Below are 22,729 nucleotides of genomic sequence, written 5' to 3'. Positions count from 1 at the left end.
ATGGACTAATATGGTTACTGTGAAAAATTAGGTTTGTAGCTGGGAAAATAAATTTTGTATGCTGTGGTACCCTGTGTATTTATTAAAACAACAAAAATTAATTAAGATATAGTGTTGTTGCTAGAATTTTCAGGTATGGGATTATGGGAGCTGGAATAAAAGTCAAAGTAGTTTAATTTGTTAAAGGTACATGAAACTTCATTGGTGAACATATGCATGCACAGTTTTGATCTAACAAGATTTTACTTAAACTCTACTCCACAAACTATTTTTATTGTCCTGACTAAAGACTAGATCTATATTTTCTATGCAGAAGAGGATCATGCTTTTAAACCCTCAGGTACATCGAGTAGTTAGGAGTCTACAGTACTGGATCAATTATGTGGAACATAGATGAAATCACAATATCTTGCAACTGCTGATTTTTCTCAATGGGATTTCATCCATATAAAGACCAGAAGCTATGATGGCAAGAAGCCAGAAAATTTGCAGCTGGTAAAACTCAAATCTCCAGGAAAAAAGAGAGAGAACCAATGTTTTTCCCCAAATTGACTGATAATATGATCATTACAATTCTTGTATCTTTTTTGTTTTGTATAAATGTTCTGTGATTTTCAATATGATGAAACTGAAATTATTCATATTTTTATTTCATAGTTTGTAAACCGAGGGTGTCTGAGATAACTTTCTTCTTTTTCAAAACATTACAGCTTTGTATAAATGTTTGTTTTTGTCATTTCTATATCTCTTGACTTGTTTATTTGTTTGCATATCTTCTTCTAAATTATGTTCTTTCTTTCTTGTTTTATATGTGCAAACTTCTGCACCATCTATATTAATTTATTTTATTTCTCTACAAGTTCAGTGATGATGTTTACCTGAATATTTTAATTATATATGCTAATTATTCTAGTGTATAATTGAAGGCAAGACATTAGTTTAGCTCCCAATTCTAGATTTCTAGATTAAAATACTGTAAATCTGGATAATTTGAAAATGCACACCTAGTTTAACTTTTGAGTTTAGTTTATTCAAAATATAGGTCTGTCCCACTGCCAGATTAGTCATTATCTTAAACTTTTATTCTCTCAGGAATCTGGAATCAGTTTGTTTTCTATTAATAAAGAACAAGATAGATAAAATGTATCATAGTAGGGAAAAGCATTTTCATTAATTTTGAAATGTCAGAAGAGGTCTCTCTAGGAGAGAGGTGTGTGTGAGGAAGTTAATGAATTTAATGAACCATCAAAATAGTTCATGAATACTGGATCAGTAGCTGGTATTGATAGGTCACTGAGCATCAGGGGATAATGCTAGAAGTACTTCAGTCAGCAAGTCAATTCTGTGTGTATCATATAGTGTAGAAGAAGGCCAAAGAAAGTAAAGTTCATGTGCTGGTTCATAGGAATAATACATTTCTTTCTGATTGGTGTGGCAGGCTTGGAGTGTATTACCAGAGCAGAAGCTGACATTGTGTTGCTGGTGGATGGCTCATGGAGTATCGGGAGGCCAAATTTTAAAACAGTCAGGAACTTCATTGCTCGTATTGTTGAAGTCTTTGATATAGGTCCTGACAAAGTGCAGATTGGTAAGTCTTGCAGGTATAAAAGGGGCCTGGGCACATAACTATGCCACAAAAATGTAGTAACCAAACAATACCTGCTTTTTCAGCTCTTGCCCAGTATAGTGGAGATCCCAGAACAGAATGGCACCTAAACACTCATAGGTCCAAACAGAGTTTACTAGATGCTGTGGCCAACTTACCATATAAAGGAGGCAATACTTTAACAGGTATGTTACATTCCCATAGTTTTGTTTAAGCTATGTTTAAAAATGTATGTTCCGGTAATTGACATAAATCACCTGCTCAGTATTATCTCTGGGCTCAGCATTCTCCATCATAAAAAAATTCCCTATGCATATGGGTGCTTCCACTCTAGTTTAGACATGACTAAAACTGTTCAGACATACTATCATATAGGAAGTGATGGCACAAGCTTGATAGGGGGAATCTTGATGACGGGGAATTTTTTTTTGGGGGGGGGAATCTTGTTGAGGTTATCATGCAAAGGAAAGGCTTCTCAGTAGAAGTGTGTTTTAAGGACGGATTTGATGAAGGAGAATTTGGGCGGATAAGTGTAACCTATGCACCACCTGGGTGTGGTGTTCTGTCCCATGTAGTGGCACTTAGTGAGAGAGATTAAAGAGTCTGCTCCACAGCTTTAGTTACCAGTCATATGGTTTTTTAGCTCATACAGTAGTAGAGACTTATGCACTAAGCTCTATAGGTCCCAGGTTCCATCTCACCTGCCAGTGACAAGATATATATAAGGAATATGATGGATGAAATAATTTGGCCTATGAAAAGAGGGGAAAGCAATTCCATGCATATTGGAAGCATGAAGACAAGTATGAGGATAAAAAGGGGTGATATTGTAGGGATTTTGGCAGGAGGGAAGGGCATAAAAGGGAGAGGAGAGAAAAAATGGGGACCAAAGATGTTGGCAAGGGTAAAGGTCGTGCAGGACCTGGTAGGAGAGGATGAGACACTTGAATTTGATATGGAAAATGATGGGTGACCCTTGAAAGAATGTAGCAAGAGGAGAGGTGTGGTCAGTGAAATACATGAAATATATCATGATGGTATATTTTGTTCAATGCTAACCAGTCACCTCTTGTTGTCACATTAGGAATGGCCTTGAGTCACATCCTAAAAGACAATTTCAAACCGGCAGTTGGATTGAGGGCTAAATCTCGCAAAATCGGTGTTCTCATCACTGATGGCAAATCACAAGATGATATAGTGGTTCCTTCAAAGAGACTCAGGGATGAGGACGTGGAACTTTATGCAATTGGCAAGTACTGTATAAATAGAAATTGAATATAGAAATGAGTTTCAAAACATTGTAATATAACAGAAATATTTTTGAGGGCCAGGCTTAGTTGTATTACACTTCACTTACATATTATTTATGTGTCATGTATTTAAGGTATTAAAAATGCGGATGAAAATGAGTTGAAGCAAATTGCTACAGATCCAGATGATACCCATGTTTACAACGTTGCCGATTTCTCCTTCCTTGTTAATATTGTTGGTGACTTAACGGTTAATCTGTGTAATAGTGTCAAAGGCCCAGGTACGTCTTCCTTTTTCAATTGAATTAATTCTCTCCCAGATTATGCACTTTAATATCTTAGCCTGCAAACTCTTTCTCTTACTCCCTGGGAACTGCCAAGGAAATCTGCTTTTTCAGCTGCAGGGTTAAAAAAGCTGTGAAGGCCACCTTGATGCCTCAAATGGGCCTTTCTTTCCCTTTGGATAACAACTGTGTTCTGCCTCAGCTAGCATTGCATGACTGTCTAAGCCTGCCCTCGATCCAGAGTCAGGCTCATGAGAAAGATGTTTGATGTGTCTCCCCTTAAGCTGGGGGGGTGGGGGGGGGGAGGTACGGGGCACATTCTTCATTGGCTGACACTCAACCCAGGAAGAGTTTTAAGAGGAGTGCACTGTTGAAATATGAAGTTTGTGTGGCTGACAGCTCAGAATCAAAGCTTAACATGGAAGAAGAGCCCCTCAAGATGATGGTTTTCCCTATGAAATGCTAGTGTTCAGGGCAGGGTAGGAAGGAGAGGGAACCTGTATAGGTCTGTTAGGGAGGCTACTGCTCAGTGAACCATGTAGTGATGTGATGGTGGACTATCATCACCATTGCTATTGGAAGAGCTCCTCTAATGGAGAGAACCTTCATTTCAGAAATACCACCAGAGAGCAGCAGTTAATTTTTTTTTCAAAAGAGTTGAACTTATGTATTATCCTGAGTTTCATTCCCATCCTTGCTGAGCTTCCTCATTAATAAACATCTCCCTTTATTTGTTCCAATACTGTAGCTGGGTTGTCATCTCCCTCCAATCTGGTGACTTCTGAGGTGACACCTCGTTCTTTCAGAGTGACATGGACTGCATCTCCAGAGAGCGTGGATAGATACAGGATTGAATATTACCCTGCTTCTGGAGGCCCATCCCAGCAGGTAAGTACTTGAAACCTCTGTTCTGGTCTTTTCTATATGAACCACAAACTCTTGCATATCAACATTTCTCTCATCTAGATTCTGCCAAATTAGCATGGTACTAGGGATGTAAAATCCTATTTAAATAGGATCCTGTGGGATTGGGGGGAGGGAGTTTTGGTGCGGCACTGTGGACCAGGCTGCCGTTTCCAGTGATATCCCTACATGGCATTAATTTAAGGTTTGTGTTAATCTGAAAGGATGCTGGTTATGTGTGAAGTGTGAAAGGACACTTGTCTAACAGGGTGTGGAGGCACCTTGCAAAAGGGGCATATTACTGCCACAAATAGCAAGTTACATGCCTTTTTTTGCTGAGTGGATCAAAAAACTGACAGAAATGAGATTTATATTACAGATGATCCTGAATATTTTAAAATGATGAAAAATGCAATGAAGATATTTGGCTCTGTGGTGTTTCCTAATGATTCCCATTGGCTCATACATCGATGGTCATATGTTATTTTAATCAAGTCTATTCATGGCAACCACCTGACCATAATCAGCAACTAGAAATAGTGCCCCTTTAATTCCACCTTATTATTCTGGGCCATTGTTAAAAGGAAAAAAGGCCTGGTAGGCTCTTCAGGTTGTGAGACAGTGTTTAGGGTAAGGTCAGAGGGTGGCACCTTGGAGCAAAACTTCTAAATACTGACTCAAACCCAACTCAGCTGTTACTCAGACCAAACTAGCACTTTCTTTGGGGTTTGGCCTTTAGTTAGGGCAGGCGATGCTATTCCGACAGCTGCTGACTTTATACCTTTTATGTCCAATGGCATTTGATTCTGAAGACTTTCTGCTTCTTAGTGGTTGACCCTTTTTGCTTATATCACTGCATCTAGCACATTTGCTCTACAAGTCTCGATATTCCTTGGTGCCATTCTGTCTAAATTCTATTTTCAAAACAGGGAGGAAGAGTTTGAATTACATTTCCAAGCATTTTCCCATCTAGCTGGATAATATGTCGCATAAATACCACCTGTGAAAGTAGAGAACCCTTTCAGTCAAATTGTACACTGTTGCACATATGCAGCCTTACTGAAAACATATGTCTGTCTAACTCCCTACAATTTGCTTTTTTAAACATAATGGGAGCGGAATACTGAAAGACTAAACATGCAGAAGACTCTGAAGTGAATTTATTTATAATGTAACTCATTTGATGCAAGGGGTAATATGCAGCAAAACTGAAGATGACTTGGGTAAATTAAATTAACATTGCTTCTATTTTTATGTAGTTTTATGTAAATCGAGCGGAAACTACTACAGTTCTGAAAAACCTGAAACCTGAAACAGAATATGTTGTTAAAGTGTTCTCTGTGGTAGAAGATGAAAGCAGCGAACCTCTAAGTGGCATAGAAACAACGTGTAAGTTAAAATTCCAGTGTGTTTAACAACTGGTTTGACACCAGTGATCATCCTCTAGTAGAACACTTATTGTTGCAATTCTTCTTGACAACATAAAATGTTAGTCTGTTCCTTGAGCTACCCGTGTAATCATGCTTGGAAAGTTGTGTCCAGAAGAGACAATCTCAGGGTGAGAATTGTGTGCCCTGACTTTGTCTTTCTTCTAGACTCATAAAGACACTGCTCCACTAATATTCTTTGGCCAGAGCCCTGGAGACACTTTCCAAGAAACAATTTATGAACTCAGGAAATATGGTCCAGAAGTTGTCAAATAAAATGCTTTCATTCACCCTCACGTACCTCCCTAGTACTCAGATCATTCTTGCTACAAGCAGCCAAAATGTTGTCTCAAATTAACTCTGATTTTGCAGAATTAATGTGTGTCTGGTTCAGAGCAATTACATCAGTTTTGTGCCTACAGGCATAGAGTAGCTCATGTTTCCATTATCAGCAGTTCAAATGATTGATAGTAGCATGTATGTGGTTAATGGATTTAAAGGAAAGTGACATCCTGAGAATGTAAAAATGTTGATCATTAACAATTCGCTTCTGTCCTATGTGATTGCTCTACACTACACAGGTTATAAATTCCAAATTAATGTGTTCGCTCTAAAGTTTGAGGTGATTTTTTTTTACTGTTTTGTGTAATGTTTTTACAGAGCAAGAAAAATATATAAGGGTATGTCTACACTACCCCGGTAGTTCGAACTAGGAGGGTAATGTAGGCATACCGCACTTGCAAATGAAGCCCGGGATTTGAATTTCCCGGGCTTCATTTGCATAAGCGGGGAGCCGCCATTTTTAAATCCCTGCTGGTTCGAACCCCGTGCAGCGCGGCTACACGGGGCTCGAACTAGGTAGTTCGGACTAGGGTGCCTATTCCGAACTACCGGTACAAATCCCGGCTTCATTTGCAAGTGCGGTATGCCTACATTACCCTCCTATTTCGAACTAGGAGGGTAGTGTAGACATACCCTAACAGAGTAAAGAAAATAAATACAAACTGTTGCTTTAATCAACATGTAATATAAGTTAAGGTCGAATTTTAGAATATTTAAGAATATTAACTTCAAAATGAAGCTTTGTCCTTTAGGAAGGGAATGTTAAGATTTTGAAAGTTAGTGTGTGACATAAAATCTCTGGACATATTAAAAAATATATGGCTGTTACTGATTCTTTAAGTTAATCATCATTTACAATGACAGAATTTGTAGATTCCTGATTTCACTAACCATATACCTCCTTAGTCTCAAGAGACCTATTCCCTACGAGTACTGCTAGAGGATATGGAATGCTATAAGGCAGTGGAATAGGCAGAAAAATAATAAGACATGATTGAATAAAATGAATAATTTCATATTTTTCACAGTGCCAATCACTGCAATCAGAAGCCTGAATGCTTATGACATAGGATCAACTTCTATGAGAGTCAGATGGGAACCCGTCAATGGAGCTAGTGGTTACCGGTTATTGTATGAACCTCTCAATGCCACAATACCAGCTGTAGAAAAAGAGGTATGCAAAGTTACTTGTACTTGTACCTTGTCTCTCTTCTCGGTCCTCACAAAAAACTGTTAGATTTGCAAGGGCATCCCATAATAGTAAGAAAACTCTGGCATATATTTATGAAGTGCAGAGCATTGACTGGAGTCTTATATACAATGATATCAGTCCGGAAGTTGTAACTGTAGCATCTTAGAAACAAAGTTATCTTTTCATTAAATCATTGTTTGCTTTTCTCTTTCTGCTCTCTTTTCATTTTTCAACACATTGACATGCAGATGCGTGTTGGGTCATCAGTGAATGATGTGCAGCTGGTAGACCTCATCCCCAATACCGCATACGCTCTAACGATTCATGCAGAGTTTGGCGATCTCAGCAGCGACCCTCTCACCACACAGGAAGTAACATGTAAGGGCTTCTTGAATTCTTGCAGTGTTTTGTTGATATTTAAGTGACATATTAGTTTAGCCAGAGTGAGGGGTGGGTGGGTGGGAGAAAAGGGGTATTTATTTTGTCACTTTCTGTAGATTTTTGTCTCTAGGCATAGGATTTTCATCATTGCCTTGATTTTGAAGGGTCATAAAGGCAATTTAATTGAAAATGAATTTATTAAAAAAGATTAATATTGCTTCCCCTCCAAACTGCTTGAAGCTTGATAAAGGAAAGGGCATTTTGGCTAGCAGATTACAAACAGCAGATTACAGTGAATTTATTTTATTGAGAGCCTTCTTATGCCTGTTTTAAAAAATAATTAATATTTTAATAATTAAAGGCTAAAGGTAAAAGAAAAATTGGACTGTTACTTATAGCTACAAAGGGCCAAATTCTACTTGCTTTACTCACACCATTGAGTTCAGTGGAACTGTTCACCTAAATATAGCAACCAGGATTTGAACACTAAAAGACTTACTTAAAAACAATATACAAATTTGAAATGGTGTTTATTTTAAAAGGCATTACCTTGACTTTCTAATTAAGGCAACCTCCTTTGAATAGCATTGAAATTATGTTTATAAGAAGGTGGTCTGGCCCTTTTTCAGCCAATATTGAGCAAGTTGGAAATCACCAACGTGAACAGAGTGCACGACTTCTGTTGCTATAGTGGCAGGATAATTTGCTGAACTGACTAATCCGATGGCCAAAACAGGAATTCCCTTTGATAAATTTTTGGCTTAAAAAATGTGAAAGGAGTTTCTTTTCCACTTTGGGAACCTTAATTGCTTCTTGAGAATAGTAGTTTGTAAATTATTGTTCTTACTTTACAGTACCTTTAGCTGGAGCCAAAAGCTTAAGGGTTAGAGACATTACTCATAGCAGCATGAATGTCATTTGGGATACGGCCCCCGGAAAAGTCCGCAAATATATATTGAGATACAAAACAACTTTGGGAGACGAACCAAAAGAGGTAGGTGGAAAGCATTTTAGCAAGTAATTGAAGGTTGTTTTACTGTAAGAAGCCTACATGTAGTATTAAAAACAGCTAGTGAAAACACAGAACGTCAGTTCTTGGCAGCTGCAATATCATTAAAAAGGTACTGACATCTTGGGAGCTTTACAAGCTTCAGTTGGAATTCTCTCTGCTCCTCTTGGTTCCACAAAGGGACTGGAAAAGCCCCTGAGCAGGCCAAAGGAAAATTCCTGTGCAGCTAGCTTGGCGACTGTGTGTGACCCTGCTGCCCAAAAACAACCAAATATGGGATGAGGTAACTTATCTAATCCTTCAGGCCTCCTAAGTGTGGCTACACCACCTTTGGAACAGCTGAAAGTCAAGAGGGTACAGAAGTGGCTTAATGCCATTTTTGTCCCCGTGGGCCTAGACTGCAGCTACATATGTTGTTTTTCCAGGAGGCACAGCATACAGTTGCACCTCTAGAGCCATTTGGGTTAAGAGGTACATAGGTTGTGCATATTTGTGCTGGGGACTATAACTTAGTCTAATTACTTAGTTGTTTCTTGAAACCTGACAATAAAGTTATATGGTCAAAAGGGCTGAGACTCTTTTTTGCATGTGCAATTTGCATTTACATTTGCATTTTTGTACATGTGTAATCACAGAATTGTAGAACTGGAAGAAAGCTCAAGAGGTCTTCTAGTCCAGTGCCCTGTGCTCTAGACAGGAATAAATATAATTTAGAAATCCCTGAAGGGTGTTTATCTAACTCTTGAAAAATCTCCAATGATGGAAATTCCATAACCTTTCTAGGAAGTTTATTCCAGTGCTTAACCAGCCTGACAAATTTTTTCCTAATGACCAACTTAAATTAGCCTTGCTGCAGTTTAAGCCTATAGCTTCTTGTCCTACTCTCAGAAGTTATAGGATCAATTTTTCTCCCTCCTTCTTATACCAACCTTTTATGTACTTGAAAATGATTATAATATCCTCTCCCTCAGTTCTCTTTTCTAAAGACTCAACAAACCTAATTTTTTCAATCTTCCCACATTTTTTTTCTAGACTTTTAATCATTTTTGTTGCTCTTCTCTGGACCTCCTCCAATTTGTGCCCATCTTTCCTGAAATACATGGCCTAGAATTGCACACAATACTCTACAATACTCTAATCAACATGAAGTAGAGTGGAAGAACTACTTCTTGTTTCTTGCTCACGACCTTCCTGCTACTATATCTAAGAACGATATTGGTTTTTGTTGAGATAGTGCTACACTGTTGACTCATACTTAGCTTATGATCCACTTTGATGTCCCAGATCCCTTTCTGCAGTACTCCTTCCTAGGCTGTCATTTCCCATTTTGTATGTGTGCAACTGATTGATCCCTCCTATGTGGAATACTTTGCATTTGTCCATATTTAATTTCATCCTGTTTTCTTCAGGCCATTTCTCCAGTTTACCCAGATAATTTTGAATTTTGGTGCTATTTTCCATAGCACTTACAATCCTTTCCAGCTTGGTATCATTCACAAACTTTATAACTGTATTCTCTCATGCCATTATCTAAATCATTAGGTGCAGATATTGTTCAGAACTGGCCTTAGAACTGAACCCTGGAGGACCTCACTGGATATGCCATTCCAGCTTGAATGAGAACTACTGATAAATACTTTTCAACCAGTTATTCACCCATCTTATAGTAATTACATACAGGTTGTATCTCTCTAGTTTGTTTATGAGAAGGTCATGTGAGACTGTATCAAAAACCTTTCTAAAGTCAAGATTTACTATATCTACTACCTCCATTCATAAGCTTGTTACCTAGACAAAGAAAGCTATTATGTTGGTTTAACATGATTTGCTCTTGATTTGCTCTATTATGTTCTAGGTGTTTGCAAGTTAATTGCTTATTTTTGCTCCATTATCTATGCTGACTAGTCTGTAATTCCTCAGGTTGTCCTTATTCTCCTTTTTATAGGTTGTCATTATACAGGCAGTCCCCGGGTTACATGGATCCGACTTACATCGGATCCCTACTTACAAACGGGGTGAGGCAACCCCGCACTAGCTGCTTCCCCCCAGCAGACCAGGGAGATGCGAAGTTAGTGCCCCCCCCCCCAGCAGACCAGGGAGACTCGGAGCGGCTTTTCTCAGCAGACACCTCAGCTTGAGAATAAAGGACTGAGGGAAGTGAGGTGTGGGAGAATAAAACTGAGCTCTGGAGAAATGTTTGGCTAGAGTTTCCCCTACAATATGTACCAGTTCCGACTTACATACAAATTCAACTTAAGAAGAAACCTACAGTCCCTATCTTGTATGTAACCCGGGGACTGCCTGTATTCACCCTTTTCCAGTCCTCTAACATCTCTCCCATCTTCCATGATTTTTTAACATAATTGCTAATGGCGCCGATATTACCTCTTTCAGCTCCTTGTGTATTCTGGTGATGTGAAGGGAATCCTAGGTGCCCGTTACAATACTTGGTGCTCAGACTAGTTGTTTTGTACCTAAATCAGGTAGTCAGAGGTATGACTACTCCCATTTGCACCCAGAGTTCAAGTCCAGGAGCAATAATGTAGGAACTTATTAAACCCCCCAAAGGAGTGCAAAATTATCCCAGAATATCTTGGTCTTTTTTTGTTGTAGCAATGATTACAATATGCTAATGTGCAGTTAAAGGGACAGAAACTCAACTATGTGTCAATTTATAATTCTGCTGCCTTTATTTTTGCTTCTAGGTGGAAGTTGATAAATCAAAAACAAGCACAGTTCTTTCTAGTCTTCTCTCACAAACTCTGTATGATTTGCAACTTGTTGCTGTATATGACGAAGGTGAATCTGCACCAGTGGGTGTTCAAGAGAGCACCTGTAAGTTGTGAGAATATTTACTTTACTCTGCTATTAAATATGTTTCCTTATGTTATGATTAAACAGGATGTGCTGAATTTTATTATAAAATTTAGGCAGCAATATAATTTAATCCATTTACTAGCCTTAACATGGGGATTCTAAACTCTTATTGTTAAGTAGGACACTTAAGGTACGTCTACACTATGAAGTTAATTCGAACTAACAGCCATTAGTTCGAATTAACTTTCATAGGTGCTACACAGGCAAACCACTAGTTCGAACTTAATTCGAACTAGCGGAGCGCTTAATTCGAACTAGATAAACCTCATTCTACGAGGACTAATGCCTAGTTCGAATTAAGGGCTGTGTAGCCACTTAATTCGAACTAGTGGGAGGCTAGCCCTCCCCAGTTTGCCCTGGTGGCCACTCTAGGCACCACCAGGGAAACTCGTCTTCCCCCCTCCCGGCCCCAGAACCCTTAAAGGGGCACGGGCTGGCTACGGTGCCCGTGCCAGGTGCAAGCCTGCCAGCACCCAGCCAGCAGACCCTGCACCTGGCACTGCACGAGCCAGCCACCCACTGACACCCAGCCCTCCGCCTCTTCCCGGGACCAGGCTGGGGGCTCTCAGGAGCCTGTCCAGGGCTGCAAGAGGCGGGCGCCCGCTTGGTCTAGTGCGGACATTGTGGACCTCATCAAGGTTTGGGGGGAAGCCTCCAACGTTCACGACCTCCTCACTAGGCACAGGAAAGTGGCTGTCTAGGGCAGGATAGCTGCCAGCCTGGCCACCCAGGAGCAGGTTTGCATGAAAATCAAGGTGGTTGAGTGAGACCCTGACCCTGAGCTCTGAGCTTAGAATGGCTGTACTGGGTCAGACCAAAGGTCCATCTAGCCCAGTAGCCTGTCTGCCGACAGTGGCCAGCACCAGCTACCCCGGAGAGGATGGACCGAAGACAATGACCAAGCCATTTGTCTCGTGCCATCCATCTCCAGCCTTGCACAAACAGAGGCCAGGGACACCATTTCTACCCCCTGGCTAATACCACTCCATGGACCCAACCTCCATGACTTGATCTCACGTGCCTTTAAACTCTGTTCTAGTTGTAGCCTTCACAGCCTCCTGCAGCAAGGAGTTCCACAGGTTGACTATTTGCTTTGTGAAGAAGAACTTTCTGTTATTAGTTTGAAGCCTGCTACCCATTAATTTCATTTGGTGTCCTCTAGTCCTTCTGTTATGGGAACTAATGAAGAACTTTTCTTTATGCACCCTCTCCACACCACTCATGCTTTTATAGACCTCTATCATATCCCCCCTCAGTCTCCTCTTTTCTAAGCTGAAAAGTCCCAGTCTCTTTAGCCTCTCTTCATATGGGACCTCTTCCAAACCCCTGATCATTTTAGTTGCCCTTTTCTGACCCTTTTCCAAGGCCAAAATATCTTTTCTGGGGTGAGGAGATCACATCTGTACACAGTACTGAAGATATGGTGTAGCATAGTTTGATACTTCCCCTCCTTCTTCTTCCCTTGGCTTCCCCCTTCCAGCTCCCTCCTCCCAGGTTTCCTCCTCCCCACTCCCAGCCTCTCTCTTCCCCTCTCCCACCTCCTTTTCCCTGTCTCCCCGAGTTTTGTTCAATAAAGAGAGTTTCTATTTTTGAACACACGTGTTCTTTATTTTGTACATCAGCAAGGGGGGCTAGGGAGAGGTAAGTGGAAGGAGGTGAGGGAGGAATGGGGGACGAGCCCCCGATGGGGAGGACTGGGGTGGCTCTGCGGGCTTCTCAGGGTGGAAGCTCTCCTGCAGCTGCCCGATTGACCCCTCCCTCCGGATGGCAGCCTGCGGCAAGTGCAGCCGGTCTGATGGCCGAGTGCTGTGATGTGCCAAGTGTGTGCATTCAGGGCACTCCAAGCCAGGACTGCTTTGCTGTCCCTCATTGAGTTAGACAAGCGAGCAGGGAACCCCTGAGAACTGTCTGTCCGGGGTGGGGGTTGGGTCCCTTTAAGCACAGCCCTCGGCTAGCCTGAGGCAGCAGCTCCATGCTCTAAGTCCTAATCTGATGCCCTGCCGGCACTGCTTCCGGCCATCCTTAACCTCGGTTCAGGGTCCACTCAATGTGGACATGCTAGTTTGAATTAGCAAAATGCTAATTCGAACTAGTTTTTAGGTCTAGATGCACTAGTTCGAATTAGCTTAGTTCGAATTAACTAATTCGAATTAAGTTAGTTCGAATTAGTGTTGTAGTGTAGACATACCCTTAAAGGGCAGAATGCGGCCCTCTGGGATCTGTATAATGCCTGACGCTATCTAATGGATAAGGCATAGCATTAGGAATCAGAATGTGTGGTTTCTGTTTTCAGTTTTGTCACGGATAAATTTGCATAACCAACTCTGTCTCAGTTTTCTTATCTGTAAAATGGGGATAGCTCTATGCCTTTTTATAAAATACTTGGACCCTAGACAGGAAAAAGAAATCTGATACTGAAAGGTTTTTTAATCTCACAGATGTTTAAGTGACAGAACCCTCCTCCCGCCCCCCCATCTTACCAGGGGTTCTCAATCACTTTAAATCATTTCCCTTAAATCAAGATGTTATTTCCCCCTAAAGAGATATGTTCTAGTTTAGCCACAAGATTATTGGGCTCAATGCAGGAATTCCATGTTCTAAAAATCATTTATTGAGGAGATCAGACTTGATGATCATAACTATATCTTCCGGGAATCAGTGTGCATGAGCTTCAGCATTTATGAATCAGTGTAGTTGTACTGAAATCAGTGCAGCTGTACCAGTTTATATCAGCTAAGGACCTGACCACATGAAAGACAAATTGCTCTGTATGGGTATGTCTACACTACCCCGCTAGTTTGAACTAGCAGGGGTAATGTAGTCATCCGCAGTTGCAAATGAAGCCCGGGATTTGAATTTCCCGGGCTTCATTTGCATGAAGCTGGTCGGCGCCATTTTTAAATGCCGGCTAGTTCGAATCCCGTGCCGCGCGGCTACACGCGGCACGGAGTAGCTAGTTCGGATTAGGCTTCGGAGTAGCTAGTTCGGATTAGGTGGAACGAGGAGTACACCTAGTTCGGATTAGAAGCCTAATCTGAACTAGCTACTCCGTGCCGCGTGTAGCCGCGCGGCACGGGGTTCGAACTAGCCGGCATTTAAAAATGGCGCCGGCCGGCTTCATGCAAATGAAGCCCGGGAAATTCAAATCCCGGGCTTCATTTGCAACTGCGGATGACTACATTACCCCTGCTAGTTCGAACTAGCGGGGTAGTGTAGACATACCCTATAAGTGCTAAGTAACGATACAATTTATTTTTAAAGTAGTTGGAAATTAGTGTATAGGTTGTTTGTTTGTTTGTTTGTTTGTTTTGAGAAGAATGTTTCCTTTGTTTATCACAGTACCTGTACCAGCACCAGTCAATCTCAGACTCACAGAAGTAACAAAGCAAAGTTTCAGAGGCACTTGGGATCATGGTGCTCCAGATGTGGCTCTGTATAGAATCACCTGGGGACCATATGGTGGAACAGAAAAGATGGAGGTAGGAATGAATAGTCAATAGTCTTTAGTATGCTCTAAGAGCAGTACTTTTTATTTGAAATTAAATTAGTAAATGGTCTCAGTCTTGGAAACCCTTCAATGGGAATTCCACGTGGAGAGTCTTTTGGATCTTCTCCAACACTTGCAGCCAACTAAAATGTCACTTTTGTAAAGAAAAATGCTCTGTTATCTCCTTTCTTTCCCTTCACCTCAGACCATCCTGAATGGTGATGAAAATACTCTGGTTTTTGAAAATCTGAACCCAGACACATTATATGATGTCTCTGTTACTGCCATCTATCCTGATGAATCTGAAAGTAATGAACTGATTGGCAGAGAACGGACATGTAAGTAGTCAGTTCCCTAAAAGGGATAATATACATTTAGGCTACATCTACACTACAGGCTTCTTGCACAAGAATGGCCGTTCTTGCGCAAAAACTTGCAGAGCGACAACACTGCACGCACGTTCTTGCGCAAGTAAATTTACAATAAAGCGTCGGAACAGAAGGCTTCTTGTGCAAGAGTTATTCCTCTCCCCATTAGGAATAAGCCCTCTTGCGCAAGAGCTCTTACACAAGAGGACAGTGTGGACAGTCAATAGGGTTTCTTGCGCAAGAAATCCCTATGGCTCAAATGGCCATCAGAGCTTTCTTGTGCAAGAGAGCATCCACACTGCCATGGACGTTATTGCACAAAAGCACATATCTTGCACCAAAGCACATGGCAGTGTGGATGCCCTCTTGTGCAAGACCTTTTGTGCAAGAACTCTTGTGTAAAACAGTTCTGGCGCAAGAATCCTGCAGTGTATATGTAGCCTATTATTATTATTATTAGCTATTAAATTAGAATTAAAGGCACGTGTGCAATATTTTTCATAAATGCTTGTGCTTTTTCCTAGTACCGGAAATAATTACAACAACACCAGGTAAGAACCTGAATTCACAGATATGTTAATTATAGAAGTCATAATTCCCATTTAAAACTGAATGGTGTATTGATGATAATTATATCAGCTTGTTCAATAAATATACTTTTATATTTAGAATTATATTACACATATTGTTAACAGGTTTTATTATTTTACAAACTTTCCAGTTAAATTCTCTTCTTGGTTGTATTATGAAAACTCTGGGCCAAATTCTGCACTTGCCTGGCTCAGTGAAGCCATTGGCATCTCAGCACACGTCTGAGTACAGAATTTGGCCCAGTATTTGAACCTTGTGCTTACCCTGTGCTTCAATAACTTCACATCAGCACCGAAGAGTGGCCCACGAAACCTTCAGGTATACAATGCGACTTCCAATAGCCTGACTGTAAAGTGGGATCCAGCCATTGGCCGAGTGCAGAGATACAGGATCACTTACCAGCCCACAACTGGGGATGGCGTTGAACAATCGGTAACTAATTTTTAAAGACTGTAGTTATTAGATAATGAAAAACCATTTTGACAACGTCAGTCTTGCGTTTAGTGTGTCAGAACAATTTAGTTTCAATTCAGAGCAGTACCAAAATTAATCAGGGACATTTTTAGATGAAGCTTTGTGTTTAAAATAAATATGCATATTTGTGTATTAAATATAACATTTCCAAGCTATTATGTTTTTTATTGGGGGGAAAAAAGTGCCCATGTGTAAAGTCCATTTTCCGGAGATTCCCCTGCATTCCGTTATCTGTACAGGTCAGAGAATAAAGTAAAACTAGTTATAGTTTCCATATTAAATATGTACCAATGAAATAGAATATCGGAATACAAGCTCTGGAGAACTGCGACCAATCCAAGGCTTGTCTGAGATTTTTCACTGTGTTGTTCACATGCTAAGAGAGGGACTGTGTCATGACAAGAAATTGAAGATATTGTGGACCATCCTCTAGTAGTGAATGAGTAAGATCTCTTTGGTAACTGCAGCTGCTGTTTACATGAGAAAATAATATAAGGAAAGCATTGAAGGTAATTTACTTATTTTAACGTGATTTAGCATCTGTGAACAACGAGGATAGTCAGCACCATGTGACTAGCTTCCCATGGACCACCAGCTAGTGCTCTGTAGACCACTAGTGGTCCACAGAGTATAGTTGGACAATCATTGATCCAGACTCTCTCCCAGTTATGCAATTTACCTGAAATGTTAACTACTAATAAAAACAAACCATGATGATCAATAGCATGTCCAGTTGGTTGTCTGTACTTGTGGTTGTAGCCAGTTTTATTGCTAAAATCAGGAACAGAACAGGAAAGAATTACTATGGGTATGTCTACACTACCCCGCTAGTTCGAACTAGCGGGGTAATGTAGGCATACCGCACTTGCTAATGAAGCCCGGGATTTGAATTTCCCGGGCTTCATTAGCATAAGCGGGGAGCCGCCATTTTTAAATCCCCGCTGCTTCGAACTCCGTGTAGCGCGGCTACACGGGGCTCGAACTAGGTAGTTCGGACTAGGGTGCCTATTCCGAACTACCGTTACTCCTCGTGAAATTCAAATCCCGGGCTTCATTAGCAAGTGCGGTATGCCTACATTACCCTCCTAGTTCGAACTAGGAGGGTAGTGTAGACATACCCTATGTTACTAGTCTCCGGAAAGCTGTTTCTGGCATTGTGTGCATAAGGCACTCCCAAAACGCTCCCCCAAGCTAGCTGTACTTACAGTAGACCTGTTCTCAAATTAAAAACATTCTAAGTCACCCAAGTCTAAAATTCACAAACTAGCTTTTTACCTTGCTTTTCTGATACCACAGCATACTCCTTACCTCTTGTATTTGAGCAAGCTGGTTGGACCATGAAGTCATCCCCTACCTAGAACCAGTTTAGAATTATCATGTATCTTGATTTTTGGCAGGGTTTATGGCAAGCCCCACATTTAGCTTTGCAAAGTAACTCTTGACATACGTGGGCAAAAGTGAACCAAATGAAACTTAGCATAAGGTTGTATTAACATACATATATATTATAATTTGTATAATGTTAATGTGATGCATAATACATATTGATATGGTGTGCATTATGTATAACATATATATGGTGGCTAATGTCCCTATTCTGTAATATGAGACTGTTGTGGTGATAATCACTGGATTCAAAGTGTTTAGAAAAAAGCCGCCAATTTTGGCACAATAATCAGAGAGCCTACATGTTCTCAAGCATATCAAGACAATATTTACTTTAGAATTCATTGGATGTTTTCACATCCAAGTTTACTTTTCTATGAACAGAATATATTCAAGCTGAAATGATTCTTTAAAAATCCAAACCAGTGTCAATAAGCAGCAGCATATGTTGGAAAGGCCTAGAAATATCTGTGAGGAATTAACAAAAAGGGGGTCTGTTTTCAACAGTCAATGCAGCTATAGTAAAAAGTCAGTGAACAATAGAGAACTATCATATGCTCAATTAAACAGGGAATGATTGGCTACGAGACACTGTGATCTATAATTGGTGGTTTTCAAGTGAGACAGGACATGAGGCATTCTGCAAAAATCTATGAATACTCTGTCTTCCAGTGATGCAGGGAATGAACTAGATCGAATATTTTTATCCATTTAGAGAACAAAGGTGTAGGGAACTGGGAGAAGAGATTGTCCATGAGGAGGCCTCCTAGAATGCATCTATACTGCACTGTTATTTTGAGATAACTAGCATTATTGCGAAATAACAATGTGAGCGTCTACACAGCCATTCAATTATTTCAAAATAATTTCAGAATAACAGACAGCTTATTCTGAAATCTGTAAACCTCGTTCTACAAGGAATAACGCCTATTCTGAAATTGCTATTTCACAATAAGGCATGGGTAGATGTTTCACTGCTGCTATTTTGAAATAGTCCCTAACCAGGGCCATTCTAAGTTATTCCTCCCCAGTGCCTCCTGGGGCTCTAAATCAAGATAGCACATCTACATTAGGGAAGCCTGCCTCGGACTGATTTTGAGGCTTCCTTGCAGTGTAGACGTGCTATTTCTAAATAAGCTATTTTGGAATAATTATTCTGGAATATCTTATTTTGAAATACCCGTGCAGTGTAGACATACCCCTACACTGGAGTGTAGAGTGTTCCACAGAAGAAAAATGTTGAGTGCCATTGGTCTGGCAATATCCCAAGTGTTCCTTTCCAAACCTCACATTTATATTATATAATATATATTTTCTGGATTTAAGTACATTGATCAACAAAATCCGTATTTGTTAATGATTATCACCCACATGAATCATTGCTCGACTACCTTTCTGTTGTGGCTATTTGATTAAACTGTGGGTACTGTTGGATTATATCAGTGCCTCTTCTAAAACTTTAAAAGCCAGATTTTCAGAAAGAGGCTCTAGGTTTCTTTCAAAGTCTGGTTGGTTGCCTAACAGCCCGAAGCAGGGGAGGGGTAAAGTGGTTTAAATGCGCACCTTAGGATTGGACCAATACCAGTGATTTCAGGCCAGATTTGTAAAGGTATTTAGGCACTTAAAGATGGAGATAGGTGCCTAGTGGTATTTTCAAAAGCACCCGGGCTCCTTACTTGCAGTGGGAGTTAGTCAGGTACCTAGGAACTAGTGAAAATCCTACTGGGTACTGCCTATGATAACTACGTATGAATATTGAGGATATAAACCCATTATTTAGATGTCTTGTTTCATTAGCATTTGCTACAGGTGGTTCCACTAAAGACTGTAGATTACCCTGAAATTTAGAATGAGTCAGTGGATGGGCACTAGTTAAAAACATCTGGATTCCAGTATAATGTCCAGATGTTTAAATGCTTATTCATTATGGGAGTTCTCAACAGATTCTAATTGCTGTGGCATAAACATGTGAATTCAGTAGACTGTAAAAAATGTACAAATTGTACAGGAAGATTGTTAGGCTACATTAAGCAATGTATAAAACCACTGATTTCACATAATGAAAGAAAATTGAGCCTGCTAGAGTGGTGCCATTCTCAACTCACTGAAAAACTTTGCCTAGCTATGGTCTGACAAGAGCTATAATTACATGGTTCACTCTCTGGATGCATCTACACTGGCATGATTTTGCGCAAATACTTTTAACTGAAAAGTTTTTCCGTTAAAAGTATTTGCGCAAGAGAGCATCTATACTGGCATGTACCTTTACGCAAAAGATTTGCTTTTGCGCAAAAGCATCCTTGCCAGTATAGACGCTGTCTTGTGCAAGAAAGCTCCGATGGCCATTTTAGCCATCGGGCTTTCTTGCACAAGAAATTGATGTTACCTGTCTACACTGGCCTCTTGCGCAAGAACACTTGTGCAAGAGGACTTATCCCTGAGTGGGAGCATTAGACTGTTTGCGCAAGAAGCACTGATTTCATACAGTAGAACATCAGTGTTCTTGCGCAAAATCTTGCCAGTGTAGACGCAGCCTTTCAGTATAATTGAAGTAAAAGGTTTATTATATTTTAGGACATTTCTAGAATCTACATGCAATGAAAATGAGGCTGGAATGTCATATTATATAATTATTTCTACAAAGTATTGAAATATACCTGAGATATGGATATGGTGAGCCTGCTGAAAAGCTCATTGAAGTTAATGGAAAAACTTCCATTTACTTCAATGATCTATGGATCAGGTCCCATGTGGGAAGAGATGTCTCTACATTGGCACTAAAAAGATTGATGGTCGAAATTTAATTGTTATGTACAAGTTTGGAAATCTTTTAACTAGGGATGTTAAATTTAGTCTAATCAACTAGTAGATGGATTTTCCATTGACTGGTCAATTAGTCAATAAGCAAGGGAGCCACAGTGGGGCTAGCTAACACTCCTGGTCCTGAGAGTTAACACTGCTGCAGCTCTGCCTTTTAAATGTAATGTGCATTTAAAAAGCAGAGGCACAAAGTCTGGGACTGGGCACAAGCTGGGAATCAGTTGATTCATGGCTTGCGCAAGGTCCCCACTACCCCCCTGCCTTCCTAGCCTCCGTGAAAGCCAGTGCAGGGGGGGACTTGGCTTTTAAGCCGACTCCCCCCAGCACCAGCTCTTGCTTACCCCCTTACTACCTCTGATAGAGGCAGCAAGCAGGGAGAGAGGAGCGACTAGTCAAGGGACTAGTCTACTATCTGATAAACTTTTTCTTATTGAATAGTTGACTAGTCGCTTACATCCCTACTTTTACAAATGCTAGCTTTGTATTACTGTAGCCTTTTTATACCAGGCTTCATAAACATGCCATAATGACCTGAATGTAATTACTGTTTAATTATTAGTTAATTTTCAGAACATGACAGGAGCAATCACCATATCATCTATACTGGATTATTTTGTGTATCAAATACTTATATCCTTTACTACAACAATAAGGTTTAGCAAAGAAGTGATTTAAATAGTTCTTCTTTTTTTGACTCCAGATGCAGGTAGGTGGGAGGCAGAACAGTATAGTGCTACAGAAGCTGCAGCCAGACACGCCATACACTATTACTGTATCGTCTATGTATGCGGATGGAGAAGGAGGACGGATGACAGGCAGGGGCAAGACCAGTAAGTGAAAGAACTTTTTGTGGTGTTTTCATTAGTGAGTGGCTGTGAGACCACATTTATATCTTGTATTGGAGATCAACAAACTGATTAGTTTTGGTGAGGAGGGTCTTATTGTCTGGACCTTTTTTAGTATAATTCACCTCAATTTGACCCCACTACACAGCTTAAAATCTTGAAATCTCCTCTCCCAAAGGTACAGGGAGGCTACTTCATCCCATGTGTTAATTGTAGTGAATTTGCCTGAGAGGGAGAGTGAAGGATGTGGCTGGGGAGCTCCTGAGCACAAATGCTCCAGTACAGCTCCTCTACTGGGTTGTGACAGCAGCATGAGGAGCAGCTGCCTTCCCTCAGTGTGGGAGGTGCCTGGAGGTGGCCACAGGGGTGTAGCTTGTCTTGGGGAGAGCTTGCTTTGATATTTCACCCTTCTTGCTCCTTCCCTGGGATGGAAGAGGGGATACACCCTCTGCTTTGTCCATAGCAGCTCTGCTGAACCCTCTAGGGCTTCTGAGTTTCATTTCTTGAGGGTCTCGTGCCCTTTAGATGTGACTTTGCCATGTCTGCCTCCATCTGCAGTGGAGGTCGGGGACTGCTTCTCTTGGGTCTAGTGGGGTGAAGGATGAGGGACAGTTTGAGGGCTAATGCAGTGAGAGTTGGGGCAGAGGAGGTGACAAGCTGTGGCAGGGAAGAATGGGGTAGTACTTGGGGGGCTGGGGCAGAGATGGGGGAAGGGCAGTTTGGAGACTAAGATTGAGAAAAAGGGGGCAGGGCTAGTTTGGGGCAAGGGCAGAGGTGGGGGCAGGAGGAGGAAAAGATGGTTTTAGGATTTGGGCAAAGGAATTAGAAGTTATGGATCGAGCAACACAGCTGTTAATGGGAAGAGATGTAACATACCTTATTGTTGCCCTGCTGTCCTGACCTAGCTTTACATGCCTGTAAGCACAGGGTCGATGTATCCCCTCATTTCTTCCTTACACACACACTTTTGTGGAGAATTTATCTTCTGGGATTGAAAATGTTGGGAGGACAGAGTTGAGGCGGGGAGGGGAAATTGAGCAGGTGGGCAGCCAGGTTTATGTAAGGCAGATAGCCAGGGAGCAGAAGGTCTTATCTGGTGGAGCCAGTTACCCCTCCACCTGCCCTCTCCATTTAGTTTTGATGAAGGGGCTTGCGTGTCCCTTTGGATTCTTTGCACAGATAGCAGTGATTTAGCAGGGATTGAAACCAGATTGGGGATCAGAAGAGATTTGCATGTGAACTTTCCAGACACGTGGGTGGCAAGCAGGGGTGGTGCTGTGAATTGTAACCAGGCACTTTCTGTAATGAGGTCAGTGTGTTGTCATTGCCCCTTCATGACAGTTCCTTTGTGAAGAATGTAGCCAAATATTTTTTGTTGCAAGTTATCTAATTGTTGCCATGTATTTCTGTGCTCCACTGGCTGTGGCTGCTGAGTTCAAACTGGTGTTCCTAGGAGAAAGGAATAGCTAAGTATGGTGATTTGGGCT

The 22,729-nt window shown here is 41.0% G+C and overlaps 1 protein-coding gene across 1 annotated transcript in view; it reads left to right on the top strand.

Moving 5' to 3' along the window:
- COL12A1 (collagen type XII alpha 1 chain) overlaps positions 1–22,729 on the top strand; it is a 153,126-nt gene that overhangs the window by 63,074 nt on the left and 67,323 nt on the right. The window contains 15 exon segments of the mRNA XM_014577982.3: positions 1,439–1,588; positions 1,672–1,791; positions 2,691–2,855; positions 2,991–3,137; positions 3,889–4,028; positions 5,303–5,432; positions 6,841–6,986; positions 7,253–7,382; positions 8,240–8,379; positions 11,100–11,229; positions 14,611–14,750; positions 14,964–15,096; positions 15,651–15,677; positions 16,007–16,149; positions 21,098–21,227. Of these exon segments, the coding sequence (XP_014433468.2) occupies positions 1,439–1,588; positions 1,672–1,791; positions 2,691–2,855; positions 2,991–3,137; positions 3,889–4,028; positions 5,303–5,432; positions 6,841–6,986; positions 7,253–7,382; positions 8,240–8,379; positions 11,100–11,229; positions 14,611–14,750; positions 14,964–15,096; positions 15,651–15,677; positions 16,007–16,149; positions 21,098–21,227 (1,971 nt within the window).

This window comes from Pelodiscus sinensis, chromosome 3 (assembly GCF_049634645.1).
Source record: "Pelodiscus sinensis isolate JC-2024 chromosome 3, ASM4963464v1, whole genome shotgun sequence".
Classification (NCBI taxonomy): domain Eukaryota; kingdom Metazoa; phylum Chordata; order Testudines; family Trionychidae; genus Pelodiscus; species Pelodiscus sinensis.
The sequence above is the reverse complement of the archived record's forward strand: the minus strand, read 5'-3'. Positions and strand labels throughout refer to the sequence as shown.